The sequence below is a fragment of the Trachurus japonicus genome, chromosome 1 (assembly GCF_045865225.1).
Source record: "Trachurus japonicus isolate A0001 chromosome 1, Traja_1.0".
NCBI lineage: Eukaryota > Metazoa > Chordata > Actinopteri > Carangiformes > Carangidae > Trachurus > Trachurus japonicus.
The window spans coordinates 35,757,117-35,778,420 of NC_140907.1; the positions used below are offsets into that span (position 1 = coordinate 35,757,117).

The following is a 21,304-nucleotide window of genomic DNA, read 5'->3' on the forward strand; positions in this document are numbered from 1 at the left end:
TGTGTATAGGCTGCATATGCTTGATATAGTTCTCTTGGTGTATCTGCACTTTTCTGCCGACTGTTACAAAGTCTATTCCCACATAGCAGAATTTTTCATGTTCCTCTCGACCAACCAAGAATGCAGATCTGAGCTGAGGTATCACAGTTGTGGAAAAACTTTGTGTGCCCCCCCATATGAAGTCATCAACGTGACAGGCAAGAACACCAGTTACAGCACAGTCCTGATCCAGCCAGTAGAAAACAGCTGGATCAACTTTTGACATTTTACCTCCTGCTGTTAGCACTATTTCTTTAACTCTGTTGTACCAGTATAAGGAAGCATCTGCAAGACCATACACACATTTCTTTAGCTTCCACAATGTTCCTTCACTCTTAGCCTCAGGAGGTGGTTTAATGTAAATGTCTCGTGATAGTGCCATACCTTGTAGGAAAGCAGACTTTATGTCCATAGAATGAAGTGTCCACTGTCTTTGACAAATAACTGCGAGAAGGAGCCGAAGAGACTCAGAAGCACATGTGGGTGAGTCCTTTTGCAGCTCTGATACTTCTAACTCCTCAAAGCCTCGAGCAACAAGTCGTGCTTTGGGTATTTGTCCTTTGCTTGTGTCTTTGAGAGTGCACACCCATCTGGTGGAAATACACTTTTGTCCCTCATCTTTGACTTCCTCAAACACATTGTTGTTAGTCCAGTTCTTTATCTCTTCATGTTTTGCCAAGTTAAATGATACATCTTTTGTTACAAAAACATCATCATGGTCGTCTGTAGCGTTTGCGTCAGTAATGTTCATTTCCACCTGAAGATCCTCCACATCTGACATATCAACCGCTCCTGTGGTGCCTGCATCAACAGTTGGTTCAATAAATTGTAAATTAAACCAGTTTCTGTATTTACCTTTAGCTTTTCCTGCTCGGCCTAAGACCTTAGCTGTGTGTAAAGTCCCTCCATCTTTGTCCCTGTATGTCACAATTTGTCCCATTTTCAGGTTAGTATCTTTTTCCTTCTCTACAGCAGTCTGTGCCGCTGTAGTGTCACGCGTGTGGTGTTCTGGTTCTTCCTGCACCCTAGTGGACATTGCTGTAGGCTCCATTTGACTCGTACTTTGTTGCATTTCAGGTACAGTGTCATCAGTGTCTGTTGTGTTATTGTCAACAGTGTTCTGTACTCGCTCAAAGTTTGTATCATCTTCATAATCAACTCTTGTGACATGTTGATCCACATTTTCTGTGTTCTCTTTTTTTAGTCTGAGACGATGTACCCTAACGCAGGTTCCACCATGTCTGACAAAGACCACTGCGCCATCCTGACCAATTACAACTCCTGGTCCTTTCCATTCTTGACAGTCCACTCGCTTGTAATAAACTTTGTCTCCGGTTTCATATTTTTCATCTGTATGCCGGATTTGTTTTCGCAGTGCTCTCCGTATTCTCTCCGAACATTCTGCTTCTGTAAATGCCTTTCTCGATGCATGTAAGGCAGAGATGTGTTTTGCCACCCACTCACTTTTAGTTGTGCCCTCTAGAGCTGGGGGTTTATCAGTTAGTATAGACGGCAGGTTGGGATTTTGTCCAAAGACTAACTGATGAGGACTGTAGCCATGGACACTTTGCATGGTGTTTTTAGCCATTAGAGCCCAGTCCATAGCTGTGCTCCAGTCACAGCCATTGCTCGACTTCACCTTCATTATGATCTCTGAGAGTGTTTGGTTATGTCGCTCCAAAAGTCCATTACTCCATGGACTGTAAGCAGCTGTTGTCTTTATTTCTATGTTAAAATTTTCCGCCATGTCTCTCACTTCCTCATTATTAAACTCCCCTCCATTATCACTGAATAATTTCTGAGGTGGACCATGCACACTTATCCAATCATGGACAAAATGTTTCACTATCTCAGAGGATTTCTTTGTAGTCAGAACGCTGCCCGCACTGAACCGTGTAAACTGGTCAATAATGTGTAAATACCACACACCTGGTTCAAGTTCGTGGAGATCTACTGCTACAGTCTCATTGTACTGAGATGCGAGTGGTAGACCAACAGCAGGCCTTGGTGTAGTTTTACTGTACCTTTGACACAGTTCACATTCACTCACAATTTTTTCCAGAAGATTGTTGCATTCTGTATCTTTGTTACCTGAGCTTTTTAGGAGTCTCTGAAGTCTCTCTGCAGAAGCATGACCAAATTGCTTGTGAAGCTTCAGCAAAATCTTCCTTTTTTCAGATGTGTTCATTTCCTCCGAGATGATCTGTATTTCATTCTCACACTGATTTTCTTCATGTCCCTTGGTTTTGTTGTCCATTATGTTCACGCAGTAATGACCAGAGCTTGTAAAGTCCAGTTTTACAGGTTTGTTGAACATCACTGCTTTGTCGTTTTCCATGTCCAGAACTGTCCCTGCTCTTTTCATGGAAGCTTTGCTCAGAAGCAGTGGTATGTTGGCTGGGACTACATCTGTTTCAATGTGGCAATTGGTCTGTCCAATTTTTGCAGGAATTCTTAACTTTTTAGTGGAATACACTACTTTTCCATCACCAAATCTGAATGGCCTACAACTTGGTTCTTCTGTTTTTGTCAAGTCATCTAGTTTATTCTTGCTTAACCCAGTGGCATAGTTATCCAGCCACTCCTGTCCACATACAGTTCGAGTGCATGCTGTGTCAATAATTGCTGAACCAAAACACTCTGTCATAAAGATTTCTGCTTCAGTGGGTGACTCTTCTGTGTATAGAGTAATGTTACATTCCTCAACTTCATTTGTGCTACTCTCTTCTGTGAGTTTGACCTGCTCACCTCGGTGTGGACAGTCCTTGGCCCAGTGAAATGTGGATTGACAGACAGCACATTTTGATCTGCGACCATACCTGTCCAGTGGATTTGTGCCAGGCAATGGTGTTTTGCTGTGATCCTTTTGTGGGCCTGACTTGCCCCTTTGTCGTCTCTGTTCAGTAATGTATGCAGTTTCTTGGTTTATTCCCATGCAGGATGTAGAGACTTTTCCTCCAAATATCCTCTTTAATGCTGACTTCATTGATGCAAATGTCAGATCTGTGCATGCTGTCAGAGCTAGCTGTCGATCTTTCATTTCTAGACATGCAGTATCCAGCAGTTTGAAAGCTAGCACTGCGTCGGGAAGCTCCATCTTGTATTTGCGCATCCTGGAGTACCGTTGCTCAAAATCAATTATATAGTCCGACATTGACACACTACTGTCTCTCGTAACCTTGTCAAAGTTTGAATACGCTTCGTAGATTAGGTCTTTTTCTTCCTTAAGAAACAAGTTGTCAAGCTTTGCAAGTAGCGTTTCCATACCGGAGTCTTTATCTAGGTCATCTACCGGTATTTCCATCGCCGTCTCTCGCGCTCTCCCCGACAGCGCCAAAACCACAGCAAGCGCTTGCTTGCTCTTTTCCAGATCCGTAACTCTAGTCCAAAGGGCGACTTCATTCTTCCAGCTTTCAAACGACTTCCCTTCGTCGAAGCTCGGCGGGACTCTGTAGTTGCTAACCATCCTCTGCTACCATGATAAACAAGAACGAAACGACTTCTTCTGTTTGATAGCGACCACTTTACTTCACCGCCGCCAAAAAAACTCCACAACAACAACTTCCGTAAAGCTTTACATACATCCGCTTAGTCCCCCCCTTACATCCTCTTTCGGGCTTTTCACAATAAGAGTACCCAACAGAACATGACATAGTCAATTGTAACTTAACACTGTGAATATTCTCATTTGTCCAGGTCATCGTTATCCCCAAAGAAATTTAAATCAAAAGCAACTGGACTTGGTTATTTGTCCAGGAAAAGAAACGGTGACGAACCTGAAGCACACGCCCCAGGTGTCAATCACAGGCTACAGAAGTTCAGCGAAACGTATTGGCATGGGAATTAAAGCAGAAGTAAGCGATCCGGTGGTTTTGTCTAACTTCCTGTCAGCAGATGGAGTTAGCAGTCCCCGCCCTCGTCCCTACATCACCACATTCACGCGCATCCCTTGGCTGCACACACAGAGAGGACCGCCCCTTTATGCCGTTCTCTCTCCTCGTTGGATAAAGGTTGTAGGATACAAGGAAAGTTTTCTCCTCGGCTCAGAGCAGAGCAGAGTGACTGACAGACCCGTGTTTCAGACCAAACACTCTATAGAAGTGATCGCTGTCGGAAGATACAACTATTTAAGACTTATATTAACACAAATATTCCGCTTACTTCTATTAATATTATTATTGATGACGCATTACCAAGAAAGATCTGATCTGTCTGTTCAGACAAACAGACGTATTGGCAGATATCTGATTTATTTCCACACAGCGGGGCCTGAATCTGATCTGACAACATCTGGTTCCATGTGTTTTTTTCCGTTTTACACGTTCACGTTACAGATACAATACAAAAATCATCTGAATTGGGCAACTTGAAGCTTGTAGTATAGAGACAGACTATGATACTCTATTAAAATGAGCTGCTCCTGTTTTACTCATCATGGGTCTTTACTTTCACTGATCGACCTCCGGTTAAATCACTGTTTACAACAACCAGCTGCTCTGTGGTCATGTGTGGTCGTGTGTGTGTGTGTGGTTGTGTGTGTGTGTGGTCATGTGGTCATGTGTGTGTGTGTGTGTGTGGTCATGTGTGTGTACCTCGGAGGCGTCCGTCGAACTGCGGGCTGGTGGCGACGCGGAGGCCGGGGTGCGGCAGCAGGAAGCAGCCGATGTTGGAGAAGCAGGAGTGGATGTGTTTCCTGACGTTCTGCAGCTCCTCGTGTTGGTTCTGCTTCACCTGCACACACACACACACACACACACACAGACCGGTCAACACCACACACACACACACCGAGGTCCCAGTTGTCATGGTAACCTGTGATGCCATGAGCCACCGACCTGCAGGCGTTTCTCCAGGAAGCTGTGCCCCCCCTCCAGGCCGTACGGGTGCTCGTAGGGGTAACTCCAGTCTCTGATCAGGAACATCAGCGTCTGACAGGAAGAGAAGAAGTTTTTCATTCATTCATCCTTTCTGACTGTTAGTGTTTGTGTGTTGTTCGTGTTCCGTTAAAAAGGGATAGTTCAACATTTTGTCAAACTGGCCCATTGCCATATTAATCCCTATAGTCATAGCAGTAGGTTCGTTACCTTTAATTGTCGGTGCAAGCTATTTTTTAGAACGGCGGAGCAGAGCCGTGAGCTGCTCAGAGCTACGCTACGGAGGCTCATTACATGGGATTTCTTGGTTTCCCTCATCAAACTCATCAAATACACAATCCAACAACTCCACAACGCTCTGGTGGACAAGTTGTGACCTGCACATTCACCACGCTATGAGATAATAACACAACGTTACCAGACAGAGTTGTTTTAGAGGGAAATGCAGAGACTGCTTGATGAAAAACTGTCCTTGAAGGCGGTTTTGCATGAATTTACCTCTAAAACAACTCTTTTTTGAAAGTATTTTATCATATTTTATTGTTTTTATTAAATTTTTTACTATTGCTATATTCAATCAAAATGTAAGGCACTTTGAACGGCATTTATTTGCTTTGAAAGGTGCTATATGAATAAAATCTGATTAATTGATCTCTACTGTTGTGAAGCATGAACACACACATGTTGTCCAGTTTCAGTCAGATTGAGACGTAAACATGCAGAAGAAAACAACTGTATTATCCTGGTGTTTTAGTCGGATCTTTAGAAGTCCAGTCTGAGTCGGACTAGATGTTATGTAATGTAATAAGTTTTCACGTGAACTTCAGTCGTCCAGTTGCAGTCGGATTAAGACCATGAATCATGTTTTCTCCAGCTGTCATGTAAACGTAGTGAGTGAGTCTACATCAGCAGCAGCAGCAGCTCGTACCTGGAAAGGTTTCCCGGAGGCCTGCTCCATGGCCAGACGCCCGTACTCTGTGAAGAGCTGAGGAACCAGACACACCAGACACAACACACAAGGTTAATGAGAGAGAAGAGGAGTTTTCTGACTTTACATGAAAACCTGAAGTTTGTTCCTTTCATTTCTTCACTCTGTTTGACTTTTAGTTCTATATTTAAGAGGGATAGTTCACCCAAAATTCAAATTTCACTCATTATCTCCTCCCCCTCATGTGGACTAAGGGCTGGGAGAAGTTTCAGAGTCCTCCGTGGCTTCTCTGAGTTACAGGGGGTCTCGGCGTAGCAGTGCATGTCCATATGACGGTTGCAAATGGATACCAACTGTCTTCGTAAGAAAAAGACACACCAAAAAACATCCAAATACCTCCATGCTGCTCGTATGTAATGTCCGTCTTGTATTGAAGCCCCGAAATGCGAAATTGTCCCGAAAAAAATTAAATAAGTCTATATTTCAAGCTTGTTTGTAGTGGAAGCTTCTCGAAGCTCCTCTTCCCGGTTCGTCAAATTTGGACGAACTGGGAAGAGGAACTTCCGCTACAAACAAGCTTGAAATATAGACTTATTAAATTTTTTTCGGGACAATTTCGCATTTCGGGGCTTCAATACAAGACGGACATTACAGACGAGCAGCATGGAGGTATTTGGATGTTTTTTGGTGTGTCTTTTTGTTACGAAGACAGTTGGTATCCATTTGCAACCGTTATATGGACATGCACTGCTACGCCGAGACCCCTGTAACTCAGAGAAGCCACGGAGGACTCTGAAACTTCTCCCAGCCCTTAGTCCACATGAGGGTGAGTAGACTAGATAATGAGTGAAATTTCAATTTTGGGTGAACTATACCTTTAAGAAATGTAACAAATAAAAAAACACTGAAGCTGATGGTAGTTGTTGTTGTTGTTGAAGCAGCAGAGACATGAACGGACCTGGAGGTGCTGGAGGTCGTCTTCCTGGACGTTCTGGGACAGGTTGTAGACCTGAAACACAAAAACACAACCACAACCCGTTAGAGACCTAGAACCACAGAGAGGAGCCGAGTGTGTGTGTGTGTGTGTGTGTGTGTGTGTGTGTGTGTGTGTGTGTGTGTGTGTGTGACCTGGACAGAGCTGGTCATGGTGCTGAGGGCGAACAGCGTGGCGCAGTCTTTGATGGTGGACTGGCTGTCGAACGCCCCCTGTGTGTCGATGAGTAGAACTGCAACCTGCAACAACACAAACACAAGGTTCACACTTCTGACTAGAGCTGAAACTAACTATTATTATCATTATAGATTAATCTGTCGATTATTTAAACCATTCATTGATTAGTTGTTTGGTCAATAAAATGTTGTAAAATATCAATCAGTGTTTCCTCAAATGTCTTGTTTTGTCCACAAACCAAAGAGACTCAGTTTATCGTCATAAAGGAACAAAGAAACCAGAAATATTCACATTGAAGAAGCTGGAATCAGAGAATTTGGACTTTTTTTTTTCCCTCATAAAAACTACACAAACCGATTATTAGATTATCAGATTATCAGAATAGTTGACGATTAATTTAACAATTGATTTAATTGTTGCAGCTCTACTTCTTTTCTTTTATTATAAAGTCTTTTATTGGATAGACGGGTACAGGATGTGTATACTGTGTAAACTTCCTATATAATAGTGTTGTGTTCTTGCTTTCTTGTTTTGTGGAGCTATGTTTTATCTGGATCGATACTGTAGACTCCTTTTCATTTTACTTTTCTGTTTAAGGAAAAAAAGAAAAGACTGGACAGATACTGAAAAAGGAAATGTTTGTTACGCTTATTCATGTAACTGTAATAATGTAACCGTTACTTCTTTATATCTGTCTGACCAAAAAACATTAATGATGAATAAATAAAGTCTTTTCTTGGCGTGAGGCGGTGAACCGACCTTGCAGCCGTCTGGTTTCTCCACCACGAACACCTCGCTCCAGGCCAGGATGCCCGTGGTCTCGCGCTCGCAGCCTCCTCGCCAGGTGAAGCCCGTCAGAGGCTCGTCGTCACCGCCCAGCCACGACTGGGACTGGAGGGAGAGGAGAAGAAGAGAGAGGGGGCGGAGCTTAGAGGCCGATTCTGACCAGCAATTTCCAACGCGTCACTTTGCCTTCCTGAGGTAGATTTTCTGTCACTCTGTGGTTTTTGTTTTACTTTCAGTTTGTGTTCTTGTAGAGTGGATGCGTTGTATCATAAAATAACACATTTTTCCAACACCATGATTCATTTTTTTAAAATCCTGTTTAGCTTTAGCTCCCTCTGACTGACTGATCACGATGCGAAATTTGTCCGTTTTATTTTGTAATTTACCTGATGCTCTGTGCGTTTGACTTCCTGTGATTACTGTAATTTTCGGACTATAGAGCGCACCTGAGTATAAACCACACCAGTTAAATTTGAAAAGAAAATACATTTTGTACATATATAGGCCGCACTTGGATATAAGCCTCAGGTTTTCATGTTGTAACATGAGATATTTACACAGAAAGACAGTAGGGGACTGTGACAGTCCGCTCGCTTTTCCTCTGTTTTAGTAGCGTTCCTCTCCTCCATGTGCATTTGTTTACAACGAAGCCGGAGAAAAATCAATAAATGTAGCGGTGGATAACGTTACATAACATATACGATGTTACGGCGTGTGTTGGTGTCGTCTTAACCGTCATGAACAAAAGATTACGGGTTACGGAGCGTGGTTGTGTTGCGGTGCAGCAGAGACGAGAGCTGGGACACCGGGGTGGGGAAAAAAGTAGCGGCTCATAGTCCGGAAAGTACGGTAATACAAATTAATATTTTATTCTTGCTTTTAATTGTACGTTTAATGTTTAATGTTCCCAATTTTTACTCTTTAAGGACTGCACAAACACCTCCCCATTTCCTGTCTCTCTCAACTGTTCTATAATAAAACGTGTGAAAAGAAAAAAAGAAAAACATCTTTTTTTGCTTGGCATTTTGCATTTTTTATTTTTTTTATTTTTACTGTACATTACTTGTAACCAATTTATTTTTATTATGTTTTGTACAGCACTTGGTCAACTTGGGTTGTATTTTTAAATAAATATGTATTGTTTTGGGTTTCATTTTCATTTTTCTTCCAATTCTTACTGTTAAAATGTTTTGTTTTTATATAAAAGCTTGGTATGAAATGCACTATATAGTAAATAAAGCTGCCTTGTCTTTCCTGTGTGTCTTGGCTCTGTGAGTGAATCTGAATCTGATCAACTGTTTATTAAAACAGATAACAGTTATTGATCAGACTGTAAGTTAAAGTTCCTCTCTGTACGTCCACTGAGTGTGTTGTTAATCTGCTACGACCTGCTGCTCAGCTCAATCCTATTTCCCCTCAAACTCACAGTTTGACTCTCGCCGTGACCCCCCCACCCCCCTCGGTGGAAGTGGGCGGGGCTTATCCTGTGCATACAAACAGGCTTTATTATTATTATGTGTGGAATAAGCAGCACAGAGCAGCGGAGGCCCCCGGACACACAGCTCACATTGTGTCGGCCCCAAAATCCTCTTTACAGCCTCCAGAATGTTCCTCAGCGCTTACCGTAGATTAACACGGCCAAAGGTCAACACACACACACACACACACACACACAGGAAACAGGAGCCTGTAGTTTGATCTGTTTCAAGCCACCGACACAAACTTTTCTGACTTTGTCGACATCTGAATTTTGGCCCAATGTTTGTTTGATTGTTCTCTCCTGACTCCACCTGTAACAGAGGCGGAGGTGTGTGTGTGTGTGTGTGTGTGTGTGTGTGTGTGTGTGTGTGTGTGTGTGTGTGTGTGTGTGTGTGTGTGTGTGTGTGTGTGTGTGTGTGACGGCAGTGGGTAGTGGGGGGCAAAATCCACCGTCCTTCGTCTGTGGAAAAGAACTCAGGATGTTGAATATTAACTTTACAGACGTCCTCAAACGGCTCTCTGAGTCCCAGTCAGGTAAAAACAGAAGTTTACAGATGTAATAATATAAAAACCGTTGCATGGCGACGTGTTTCAGACCTGGGAGTTCACTAGCACAGTGGTTCTCAAACTTTTTTTTACATAAAAGGACCCTAAATTGACACAAATTAGACCACGGACCCCCATTGGACAAAATTTTGAAGCAAACACCAGAAATACACAAATATTTGTTTTTAGTCAATGTATACGTTGAAATTTGGGCCAATGGCATGATTTTAAAAATATATATATTGTAGAGAAAATTCTAGAAAAAAAAAAGTGCTAAGATTTTTTTTTAAAAGTTAAAAATTTTCCAGAAATAAAGTGGTAAAATTTCTCCCAAAAAGTTTTTTTTTTTAATTCTAGAAAAAGTGGTAAAATAAAAAAAAAATAAATGAATTAAAAAAAAGTTAGAAAACTAAAAAAAAAAAAAAAAAAAAAAAAAAAGGGGTAAAAACTCAAAAAAGTATACAATTCTAGCCTAGAAATCTAGACACCCCGTAGCGGCGGCAAATCTCTTTGCTCCGTAGGTGGGTCTAAAAACGAGCCATAGGAACTTTTTGAGTCTCGAACACCGATTGTGTTCACCAATCACAGCGCTCTATCTGTTTAGAGAGTCGTTGGGCGGGCTTAACGTGATGACGACATACATTTTTTAATTGGCTCGTCAGGCTAACGTCATCCTGCTCTTTGCTCTGATTGGTCGTAGCGCTACCCTATTGGTGCAGAGGCAGTTTGAAAGACAGCCTTCATCCCGCCCCCTGGATTGAGCTGAGGTCTACCGGTCGTTGCCAGACTAGACATTTTAATGATATAGTCTGGCTTGTCAGGCTAATACAATTCTAGGAAAAGTGGTAAAATTAAAAAAGAAAAACAGAAGTTAAAAAAAAGTGGCAAAAACTTCTCCAAAAAAAAAAAGTTTAAAAAATTCTAGAAAAAAAGTGGTAAAATTAAAAAAGAAAAAGAAAGAAGTTAAAAAACAAAAAAGTGGCGAAAACTTCTCCAAAAAAAAAAAAAAGAGAATAATAATAATTCAAAATTCCAAAAAAAAAAAAAAGTGGTAAAAAATAATGGGTAGATGGCTCGTCTGCAGCCATTATTTTATTCTATTTTTTGCCACTTCTTTGGTTTGATGTGGGGGGGGGGCGGGTGACCACACCCACTTTAGGAGACAGGAAGTGTAGCTGAGCCCTTTCATATCACTGGAGCAGCTTGTAGTGAGCCATCCTGTCAGAGCAGAGGATCTTTGGAAAATAAGGGAAAATAATTGCACTGCATTGCCGAATCGATATTTTACCTGTTTGTACATGTAGCGCAGCATGAAGTCCAGCAGGAAGGACTTGCCCTTGCGGAAGGCTCCGGCCACGGAGACGACGACCACGTTGAGGTCCTGCAGCTCCTCCCTCAGCAGCAGCCGCTCCAGCGCCGCCTCCTGCAGCCAGAACGAGTGCTCGTCCTCGTCCGCCGTCACGATCTGCACCGGCCGCGGCGAGCACAGCGCCGCCTCATCGTCCTCCTCCTCCTCCTCCAGCAGGTCGTCGTCGTCTTCCTCCTCCTCGCACCTCATCGGGGAGGCGTCTGACGTAAACCTGTGGCCTGTGGAGTAAGAACAAACAAGATGCTGTTTGTACTACGACAGCTGAACGTACATCATGTGACGTTGAGTTTTTCTGTGATTGCTGCAGCAGAAAAAAATATATATATATAAAAAAATGAATATGATAAATGACACTTATCTGTCTTAAAGGGATAGTTCAACATTGTGTCAAATTGGCCCATTGCCATAATCCCTGTAGTCATAGCAGTAGGTTCGTTACCTTTAACTCATTGAGTGCCAGCCCTTTTATAAAATGATCAGTGCCATGTGCCAGCGTTTCGGGGCATTCTGAGTAATATTTCAAGACCCATAGAATATTTTGTACTATGACTCTGAAAACACCAAATAGCTCAAAGGAAAGAGGAAACTCTCTATTTAACTAGGGGAAAAACCGTTTGTTTGTACCTTGTTCCATTCTTGATTTATCCTAAGTTGAATAGAGCCTGGTTGCACCAAAAATAACACTTTTTTTCTAGAAAGCTGAGAAAAATGCATTTTTGTGAAAGAGAGTCTCTCAAGAAAAACAGTGATTTATCCGTTTTAATTTTGGCTTCAAAAACATGTAAGACATCTGAAAATTTCATTTCACATGTTTTTTCATTGTACAAAAACAAACAAACAAACAAACTACTAAAATACAACAAGTAGGAGTCCTACTCTGCAGAGTGATGCCTGCTCTCATACTTCTCCTGCTGCAGTTGCTGCCCCCTCACCCTGTCCTGGCAAGCTATTTTTAGAGCGGCGGAGCAGAGCCGTGAGCTGCTCAGAGCTACGCTACGGAGGCTCATGGGATTTCTTGGTTTCCCTCATCAAACTCATCAAATACACAATCCAACAACTCCACAACGCTCTGGTGGACAAGTTGTGACCTGCACATTCACCACGCTATGAGATAATAACACAACGTTACCAGACAGAGTTGTTTTAGAGGGAAATACAGAGACTGTTGATGAAAAACTGTCCCTGAAGGCAACACACGCATCAGCGGTTTTACATGAATTTAAAATGTTGAACTATCCCTTTAAGGAGCTCACACACTAGGGATCGACCAATATGGGTTTTTTTTTAATTCTTTTTAGGGCCAATACCAATACAGATTATTAGCAATCAAGGAATTTAATTTTATTTAGAACCAATATTCATTTGCAGTAAAAAATTAAAGTTTTTGTGTCAAAATTTGGATTAACCCACCTGGGACAGTAAAAATATTACTGTGAAAAACAGTTGGTAGACATCAGAGAGAAGCCGTCAGACTCAAAATTTTATAGCTTTCAGTTACGTGACCTGCACAGCTGGAGGGTAAAACATCTGTTCAACGACACCAAACTCTGTACAGCAGCAACAAGGACTGTTGTGTTTCCCTATGCATCAAACCCACAGATACTTAGTTCATCATCTCTGATCATCAACATAAAAACACATTCACAATCTTTAACATTTAATCAGAAACTAAATCCTGTTAGTGAACGAAGCAGCAGCAGCTTCAACCTCAGTGACAGGCAGCGGAAAATAACCAGTTTTATAAGTTTCCTGAGCTCGTCCGGTCAGTGAAGCGTCGCAGAAGCTCAGCCAAGAGGAAAAGCTAAAAGGGAAAGGGGAATCACTGCTATTATTATGGGATGGCAGGGGCCGGAGCTGGAGGTTTACAGTAAACAGACTAAGCGATCATCATCAGACCTTCGCTCTCCTTCTACGGCAGCGTTACGCTCCGCTGCTCCGCAGGAAGCCACATCCAGCTCCACCGGCTGAGAAACAACCCGGAGCGTTTCTTCTTCCTCTTCTTGGTTTTTACTTTAACGTGTCGTCATGTGACCACCAACCCCCCGATGGCCCGCGGCCTCATGGGAAAAGCTGCACAGCCTGTTCATTCAGACTCTCACAGTCACATAAAAACCACTCTCCTCATGTTTACACTTTAAAGGGATAGTTCAACATTTTGTCAAATCGGCCCATTGCCATAATCCCTATAGTCATAGCAGTAGGTTCGTTACCTTTAATTGTCGGTGCAAAGCTGTTTTTAGAACGGCGGAGCAGAGCCGTGAGCTGCTCAGAGCTACGCTACGGAGGCTCATTATGGGATTTCTTCTTGGTTTCCCTCATCAAACTCATCAAATACACAATCCAACAACTCCACAACGCTCTGGTGGACAAGTTGTGACCTGCACATTCACCACGCTATGAGATAATAACACAACGTTACCAGACAGAGTTGTTTTAGAGGGAAATTCATGCAAAACCGCTGATGCACGTTGCCTTCAGGGACAGTTTTTCATCAACAGTCTCTTTATTTGCCTCTAAAACAACTCAGTCTGGTAACGTTGTGTTATTATCTCATAGCGTGGTGAATGTGCAGGTCACAACTTGTCCACCAGAGCGTTGTGGAGTTGTTGGATTGTGTATTTGATGAGTTTGATGAGGGAAACCAAGAAATCCCATGAGCCTCCGTAGCGTAGCTCTGAGCAGCTCACGGCTCTGCTCCGCCGTTCTAAAAACAGCTTGCACCGACAATTAAAGGTAACGAACCTACTGCTGCTATGACTATAGGGATTATGGCAATGGGCCAATTTGACAAAATGTTGAACTATCCCTTTAACATCGCTGTAAATCAGTGTGCTGCTGTATCAATAAACTTTCCAATACCATTGATCAACACAGTCTCATCATCCAGACAGAAATAAAACACAGGACAGTGACGATGATGATGACGATGATGTTGAGCTGTGACTGATCCTTCATCCTGCCTCAGGGGAAACGACAACGACGACGACTGAAGCAGAAGAATAAAAGCTCTGTTAGTCAGTTATTATCAGATATTGATCATGCAGAAATAATAATCTAAACCTGATCACGAGTCTCTGATGGGAGGATTTGTGCCTCGTTTCTGGTTTTAAATTCTGAATTAACAATAATTTATCACACCACATGTGCAACATCCTTTAACTACTGCTGCTTTGTTTTATTTATCATTAAAGAACATATTAGATTAAAAACTGGAGGATTAATAAAGAAATATCCGTCTGTCTGTGGCCTCCTACCTGCCGTCGACACACCTTTTTACAGCAGCAACATGTGGTTGATGTTCAGACTGCTCATTAAGTTTGAGACGATGTTCAGACGTCTTTTAGATTTATCATCATCGCTGCATTAAATCAGACGGTGAAATCTAGTTTGGCAGCTTTGCATTAAAGTAGCATTAGACTACTTAGAAATAGGGCTGCCACGATTAGTCGACTAGTCACGACTACGTCGACTATTAAAATCGTCGACAACTAATTTAATAGTCGATGCGTCGTTTCTTTTCTTTTTTTTAAACTTTGTTTTTCTCTCAAAACTGCTGGGGCACCTTCCACACACGCACCCACCGCTGCAGCCGCCCACCACACATACACACGTGCACTCACTCACTCAAGGTGAGTTTACAGGTGGTCTCTCTCTTTTCTCTCTCTACCTGTCTTGTCCCTCATCAAGCGGCACCGGTGTAACCCCCCGCCCCTCCCCCGCCGCCGCCGCCACCGCCGCTCCTCTCTCTCTCTCTCTCTCTCTCTCTCTCTGTGTCGTTTTAAATGAGAAGCGCTACTAGCAGCGGTACCGCCGCTCCATCGTTTTAAATCACGAACTGAAAAACAGCCGTTCATCATTTAAAAATAAAACTGCGGACTTTGAGAGTCGGTGTTGGAGAATACTAGAGCGTTACCGCGTCTGGTCACAGCGCCCTGGTCACGTAATGAGCGCTCATCTTAACGAGCAAGTCTTCTCTCCCGGCGTAAATCTACGTCAATATTTTCCGGTAGCTTCTCATCACAGTCCACACCTTGCAGAGTTTGAGCTGCACCTCAGTTTCACTTGTTTTCATTTGACAGTTTCACACAGAACTTTCTGGTGGAGTCTTTCTATGTTTCTCCTTCTGTGACAGTAAAAAGGGAACATTTACATTTTTTCAGACAAGACGATTGTCTTATAAACTATTTGATTTTTTTTTAACAGAATGACTCCTATTATTTACAATGAGCACAAGTTATATTTGATTGATAGGCCTACCAAAACCTTATTATTGTGAACAATTCCGTAGTTTCAGGTGTCAATGTTAATGCCAGAGACAAATGAAGGAAAGACAAAAAACCTTTAAGTATTTATTTTGGTGTTGTTTAGGCCAGTGCCTTATCCTTATTTTACTCAGCTGTTTGCACTTTATGCTACAGTTAAAGCTGCATATTTCATTAAAAGTTTAATGAACTATCATCTTAATTGTCTTTATTTTTAGTTAGCATATACCTTAAACACTTCAAGCTGAAAGCTAATGATGGTATATAAGAGCAGCTGCATGCTGGTGCGATAAGCTGTATGTTTTACATTCAATTTACGTATGATCCGATTAGTCGACTAATCGAAAAAAATAGTCGGTGACTAGTCGACTATCAAAATAATCGTTTGTGGCAGCCCTACTTAGAAATAGCGTATCTTCACACTGATGGGCTCATTTGCTGTTGTAGGTAACAGAGACACATCTGCAGAAACCAGAGACTTTTGCGTGTCCAGTTAAAAGCTCCGTACAGGGGCTTTAAAGACTAGAAAACGACTGATATACCTAATAAAATATGCAGAAAACACTAATGATATTATGTATTCAACTTGTTGCTGCTGTTCAGCTTCAGACAGGCCGGTGAACATGTGATTTAAATAAAAATACACAGCTAAGTTCTGTACATGTTTTCATATGACGAAAACTGAGACATTAGCCTAATTATTAACAGTATAGGCACTTTAATTTTACTACATTACCAGGAAAAGTAAATATTGCGTTAATTGTTTTTAAATAAAATGCTCAAATATGTCAAATTACTTGGACTCGCTAGTTCCAACTAATTGAAAAAGATGTAGGCTAACGCACATTTAAAAACGAGTGGATTATTATTTTGTGACGGGTCAAGTAAAGACACATGTAATTGTCAGTAACAGTAACTGTGTTATGAGGGAAACAGCAACTTTTTTTGATTACTTGTTGCTGAATAAAGTAGTGCCGTTCATTTAAACCAGTGTTGTTCCCAATCCCATCCCTAATTCCAGAGCAGTGGGCGGAGTCAGTGGGCGGAGCCAGAAGAGGTCACCTGTCACCTGGGGCAGGTTCAGTTAACCAGGTGTTTCTCTGTGGAGCCAATGTGGCGTCTCCTCTTCACCGCTTCATCATCATGACGGTGAATGAACACGCTGCTCTTTTTAAACTCTGACTTCCTCTCATCTGTGGTTAATCAGCTGTGTCATCGTCACACAGGAATCTGGTCTGAGATCTGCTCACAATACTGTATGTGTCAGAGCTCGGGGGCAACAAGGGGTTAAACACCATGACATGACTGAAACAGACGAGGAGGTTGAATTTCACAGGTTGAGCAACATTTCTCACAACTTCAGGGCGACGACGCAGCAGCAGCAGATGTGTGAACCACTGACACGTTCACAACTTTTAACTTAGAAAACCTGCTGAGTTCATAGAAAACAAACACACAACTGACCAACTTCTCCTTCTCAACTCAGCAGCAGCAGCACGGCTACAGACTTTTACCCCTTAATGGAGGCAGTTTACACAGAAAATGAGACAGCACAAGTAGTATATTTTTCATGCAACCAGTTAAAGGGATAGTTCAACATTTTGTCAAATCGGCCCATTGCCATAATCCCTATAGTCATAGCAGTAGGTTTGTTTCCTTTAATTGTCGGTGCAAGCTATTTTTAGAACGGCGGAGCAGAGCCGTGAGCTGCTCAGAGCTACGCTACGGAGGCTCATGGGATTTCTTGGTTTCCCTCATCAAACTCATCAAACACACAATCCAACAACTCCACAACGCTCTGGTGGACAAGTTGTGACCTGCACATTCACCACGCTATGAGATAATAACACAACGTTACCAGACAGAGTTGTTTTAGAGGGAAATTCATGTAAAACCGCTGATGTGTGTTGCCTTCAGGGACAGTTTTTCATCAAGCAGACTCTGCATTTCCCTCTAAAACAACTCTGTCTGGTAACGTTGTGTTATTATCTCATAGCGTGGTGAATGTGCAGGTCACAACTTGTCCACCAGAGCGTTGTGGAGTTGTTGGATTGTGTATTTGATGAGTTTGATTAAATCCCATGAGCCTCCGTAGCGTAGCTCTGAGCAGCTCACGGCTCTGCTCCACCGTTCTAAAAATAGCTTGCACCGACAATTAAAGGTAACGAACCTGCTGCTATGACTATAGGGATTATGGCAATGGGACAATTTGCAAAAATGTTGAACTATCCCTTTAAGTTAGGGGCCACCATGTTCCTCCTGGTAAAGATAAAGTCAGTCTGGATCCCTGCAGCACACAGACCAAAGGAAGGAGAGGAAAACTGCACCGGTCCCACCACCACCACATGAACGGCATCACATGACGGCTGCTGCCTCCATTCATGCCCCAGTTTGGTCTCAGTTCAGTTCTCAGTGTGCACCAGTCACTGGACCTCCGGCTCCAGCTGAAACAACACGAGCTGCTGGTCCTGGGTCAGTTCAGCGCTAATGGACCGACCGACCGACCGAGCAGCCTGTCTGACAGTAATTCAGCTGATAACATCTGTTCACAGCAGGAGAGAAGCTTCGTCGTCTTCATCAAGATGCAGCTTGAAGAGCTAAACTCACGTCCCCATCGACTTCAGCCTTTTTAACATCAGCTAATGCGGCTAATTATTACTAAAAAAACACACAGGTCATATCCACTGACGTCAACAACTGTTTTTAAAGAGCATTTCCAGTGGTAATCAATGTTTACCTCAGATATCAGGCCACCTATGATCAGTTCATTTCATACCATCCATACTCCAACACCAGCGTGTGGACGTTTATATTCGTTTTTGTTCAGGAATCTATTGTCTTTTCAATGTTCATTAATGGGCTCCGGACTAATTTTACAATGTTTCTGTCGTCGCACAGCTCAGTGTGTCTTACGGTCAGTGAAGGGAATAACGGTTAACGCGTTACTAACGGCACTACCTTTTTCAGTAACAAGTAATTGAATAAGTTACGGCAGTGTTTTTCAACCTTGGGGTCGCCTGAAATGTCTAGTAGCCTAATTGATAAAAAATATTTAAAAAATTACAGATAAAAATATTTTTTTAACTAATTATTATTCTTGTTAAAAACGAATTATTATTCTTGTTAAAAACTAATTATTATTCTTGTTAAAAGACACACACACACCTTTCTCAAATAAATCAAATTCAAATAAAATGCAGCACATAAAAATATCTGCAGCTGGCGCATCTTGATTGACGGCAGGACCGGTCTCTTTCTTAACACACTCTCGCGAGTTTTGGCACAGATCTCCATTGTAACGTCAACTAGCCTAACATTTTGCCTACGCCTGCGCTAACTTATATGCTAAATATGACGGCTAGCTGTGTAAATATTTAATATTATGGCGAGAAAATATAAATGGCTAACTTTCCTGTACCGATATTAACTTTTATAAATCCACAAACACGTTCACAACACATGGTGGTGGGTGTGGGGGACGGGTGGCCACGCCCACTTTAGGAGACGGAAACCACGCCCACTTTAGGAGACAGGAAGTGGAAGCGCAGCTGTAGCCTACCATTTCATATCATTAGTGCAGTTTGTAATTGGATATATCTTGATAGTAATAGAGAATCTTTGATTTGATCCAGACATGAAAAGTATATGCAAAGGGACCAAGCTGAAAACAATGTAGGCTATCAATATTTGCATCAATACTGAACTACATTTAAACTGGTTCAGTTTGTGACCGGAGCTCTGTGTTTAAACACCGACTGAAGGCTGCTGGTGTTTTATAAACGTTCACATAAAAAAATAAATAAAACAATAAAACACTAGCAAACATTTAACCCGTTAAAAGCCTGGCGTCCAGCAGCAGCAGCAGCCCATTCATCTCTGTTGTCAGTTTTAAGCTAGCTCACATTATTATTCAGCAAGTCAACTTCTCTCTCTGTGTGGCCGTGGTTATTTAATCACCGCAGATAACGGGCGGTTACCGGTTAACAGTTCATCAGTTTAACCCCGACAGAACAATACAGAATGAGCTGGAAGAGGCCAGCGGTTATTTAGATAGATAGATAACGTTACAGAGCTGACAGCAAATTATACACATTCATCATCATCATCATCATCTGCAGGTGAGCAGCTTCACAACACCGGGACACACACAACACAACACACAATACGGGCGGAGGAGGACGAGTCGGTGTCGGTCGAAGCGTTGCCAAGTAGCAAGTAGGTAGTGTGGTGTTTTGTTTCCCAGAGAGAAGACAGACAGACAGAGAGGTTTCACCGCTCGGACACAGCGGGAGGATGAACAACAACGACACAGTCAGCGGTGTCCTCCCCGGAGAGAGGAGAGGAGGCACCGGCCACAGATTCACCGAGCTCCCCCTCCCTCTCCTTCTCCTCCTGCTGCTGCCTTTTCCTCCTCCTTCCTCTTTCTCCGTGTCGCTACTATCTGTATTTTATTTTATTTTTTACCTTGTTTGAAGATGCTGTTCTGGTGATTCCGCTGCTTCAACCTGCTCTCCTCCGCCGCCATCTTTCCTCCTCCTGACCTGCTGGGGCGCTGACGTCACTCGCAGTCAGAAACGGCGGCGCTGGTTTCCGCGAGGTCCTAAATACGGAGCGGAGGCCACGCCCCCAAAACGGTTAGCTAACTAGCTAGCTAGCTGCTAGCAGAGCGATAGATATAACATATTAGGGTTATATTAGGTTTTATTAATTTTTTACATTGTTACATAGCCTACTGAATTTATGACTTCCCTGACTCTCTATTTACATTCAGTGTCTTTTTTAAATGTCTTTGTTGTTGATAGATATCTATCGCTGTGGCTGCTAGTAGTAGCACCAAGAGCTAATTAGCACGTAGCATGTATATTTGATAACAATTTAACTGTTTATTATTTATGGTTTTGTCAACAACAAAGGAGAAGGAGAACAAGGACATTTAAAAAAAGACACTTGAATGTAAATAAAGAGGCAGGGAAGTCATAAATTCAGACAGTAGGCTATGTAACGGTGTAAAAATGAATAAAACCTAATATTATCTCAAAATAAATACATAAATGATAATAAAATAAATATATAAATTAAAAAAGATAAATTTAAAAAAGCAACACAAGGCCTATTTGTTTAAGTAAGGGGTAGACAATATATGTAAGAGGTAGACAATATAAGTTTGCTTCTTTCTGCCCCCTTTCATTCAAGAGTTACAGTATTGTCATTGTTTATTTTATTTTTTGTTTTTATGCTTGATAACTGAATGAAATAAACTAAACTAAGTTCCTCAGTCAATCAAACATACTGTTATCCATTAATTATGTAGCTATTTTGTTTAGTATTGACATTAGGCTATATAAATAATACCAAGGGGGTTTTATGTTTTATAAATATTCATATATTTGGAATGGATGTGCTGGTGGAATCAGTAAAACGTCTCTTATTCTTATGTTTCTGTGTCACTTCTGAGTTTTACTGAAGGAGCTTTTGTGTGAATTTTCCAAGTTGGAAACAATTTTTTCTCTTTATTCCAGCACCACATGAATGCAGGATGATATAATAAATTGCCCCAGAGCATAGACAAGTAAAGGCCCCACAGTCTTTAGCTACACCACGCACACACTGAAGTCTCTTTGTGATAGTTCAGTCTTTCAGCTGAGCTTCCCTGACTTTCAAACAAGAGATATTAAAGCAGAAGTAAGTGATATATTTGTGTTAATATAAGTCTTAAATAGTTATATCTTCCGACAGCAATCACTTACATAGAGTGTTTGGACTGAAACACGGGTCTCTCAGTCCCTCTGCTCTGCTCTGAGCTGAAGAGAAAACATTTATCGTATCCTACAGTTTTTATCCAATGAGGAG

At 42.0% G+C, this 21,304-nt stretch overlaps 1 protein-coding gene across 1 annotated transcript in view; it reads right to left on the reverse strand.

Annotated features, from left to right (window-relative positions):
• LOC146992426 (atlastin-2) overlaps window positions 1-19,997 on the reverse strand; it is a 30,089-nt gene extending 10,092 nt beyond the window's left edge. Inside the window, exons 1-8 of the mRNA XM_085786542.1 lie at window positions 19,919-19,997; window positions 11,112-11,410; window positions 7,772-7,903; window positions 6,970-7,074; window positions 6,800-6,850; window positions 5,842-5,898; window positions 4,875-4,967; window positions 4,632-4,770 (exon numbers count right to left, since the gene is read on the reverse strand). Coding sequence (XP_085642668.1) covers window positions 4,632-4,770; window positions 4,875-4,967; window positions 5,842-5,898; window positions 6,800-6,850; window positions 6,970-7,074; window positions 7,772-7,903; window positions 11,112-11,410; window positions 19,919-19,979 — 937 coding nt within the window. The 5' untranslated portion in view covers window positions 19,980-19,997. The remainder of the gene's footprint in view (window positions 1-4,631; window positions 4,771-4,874; window positions 4,968-5,841; window positions 5,899-6,799; window positions 6,851-6,969; window positions 7,075-7,771; window positions 7,904-11,111; window positions 11,411-19,918) is intronic.
• Between the last annotated feature and the right edge of the window lie 1,307 nt (window positions 19,998-21,304).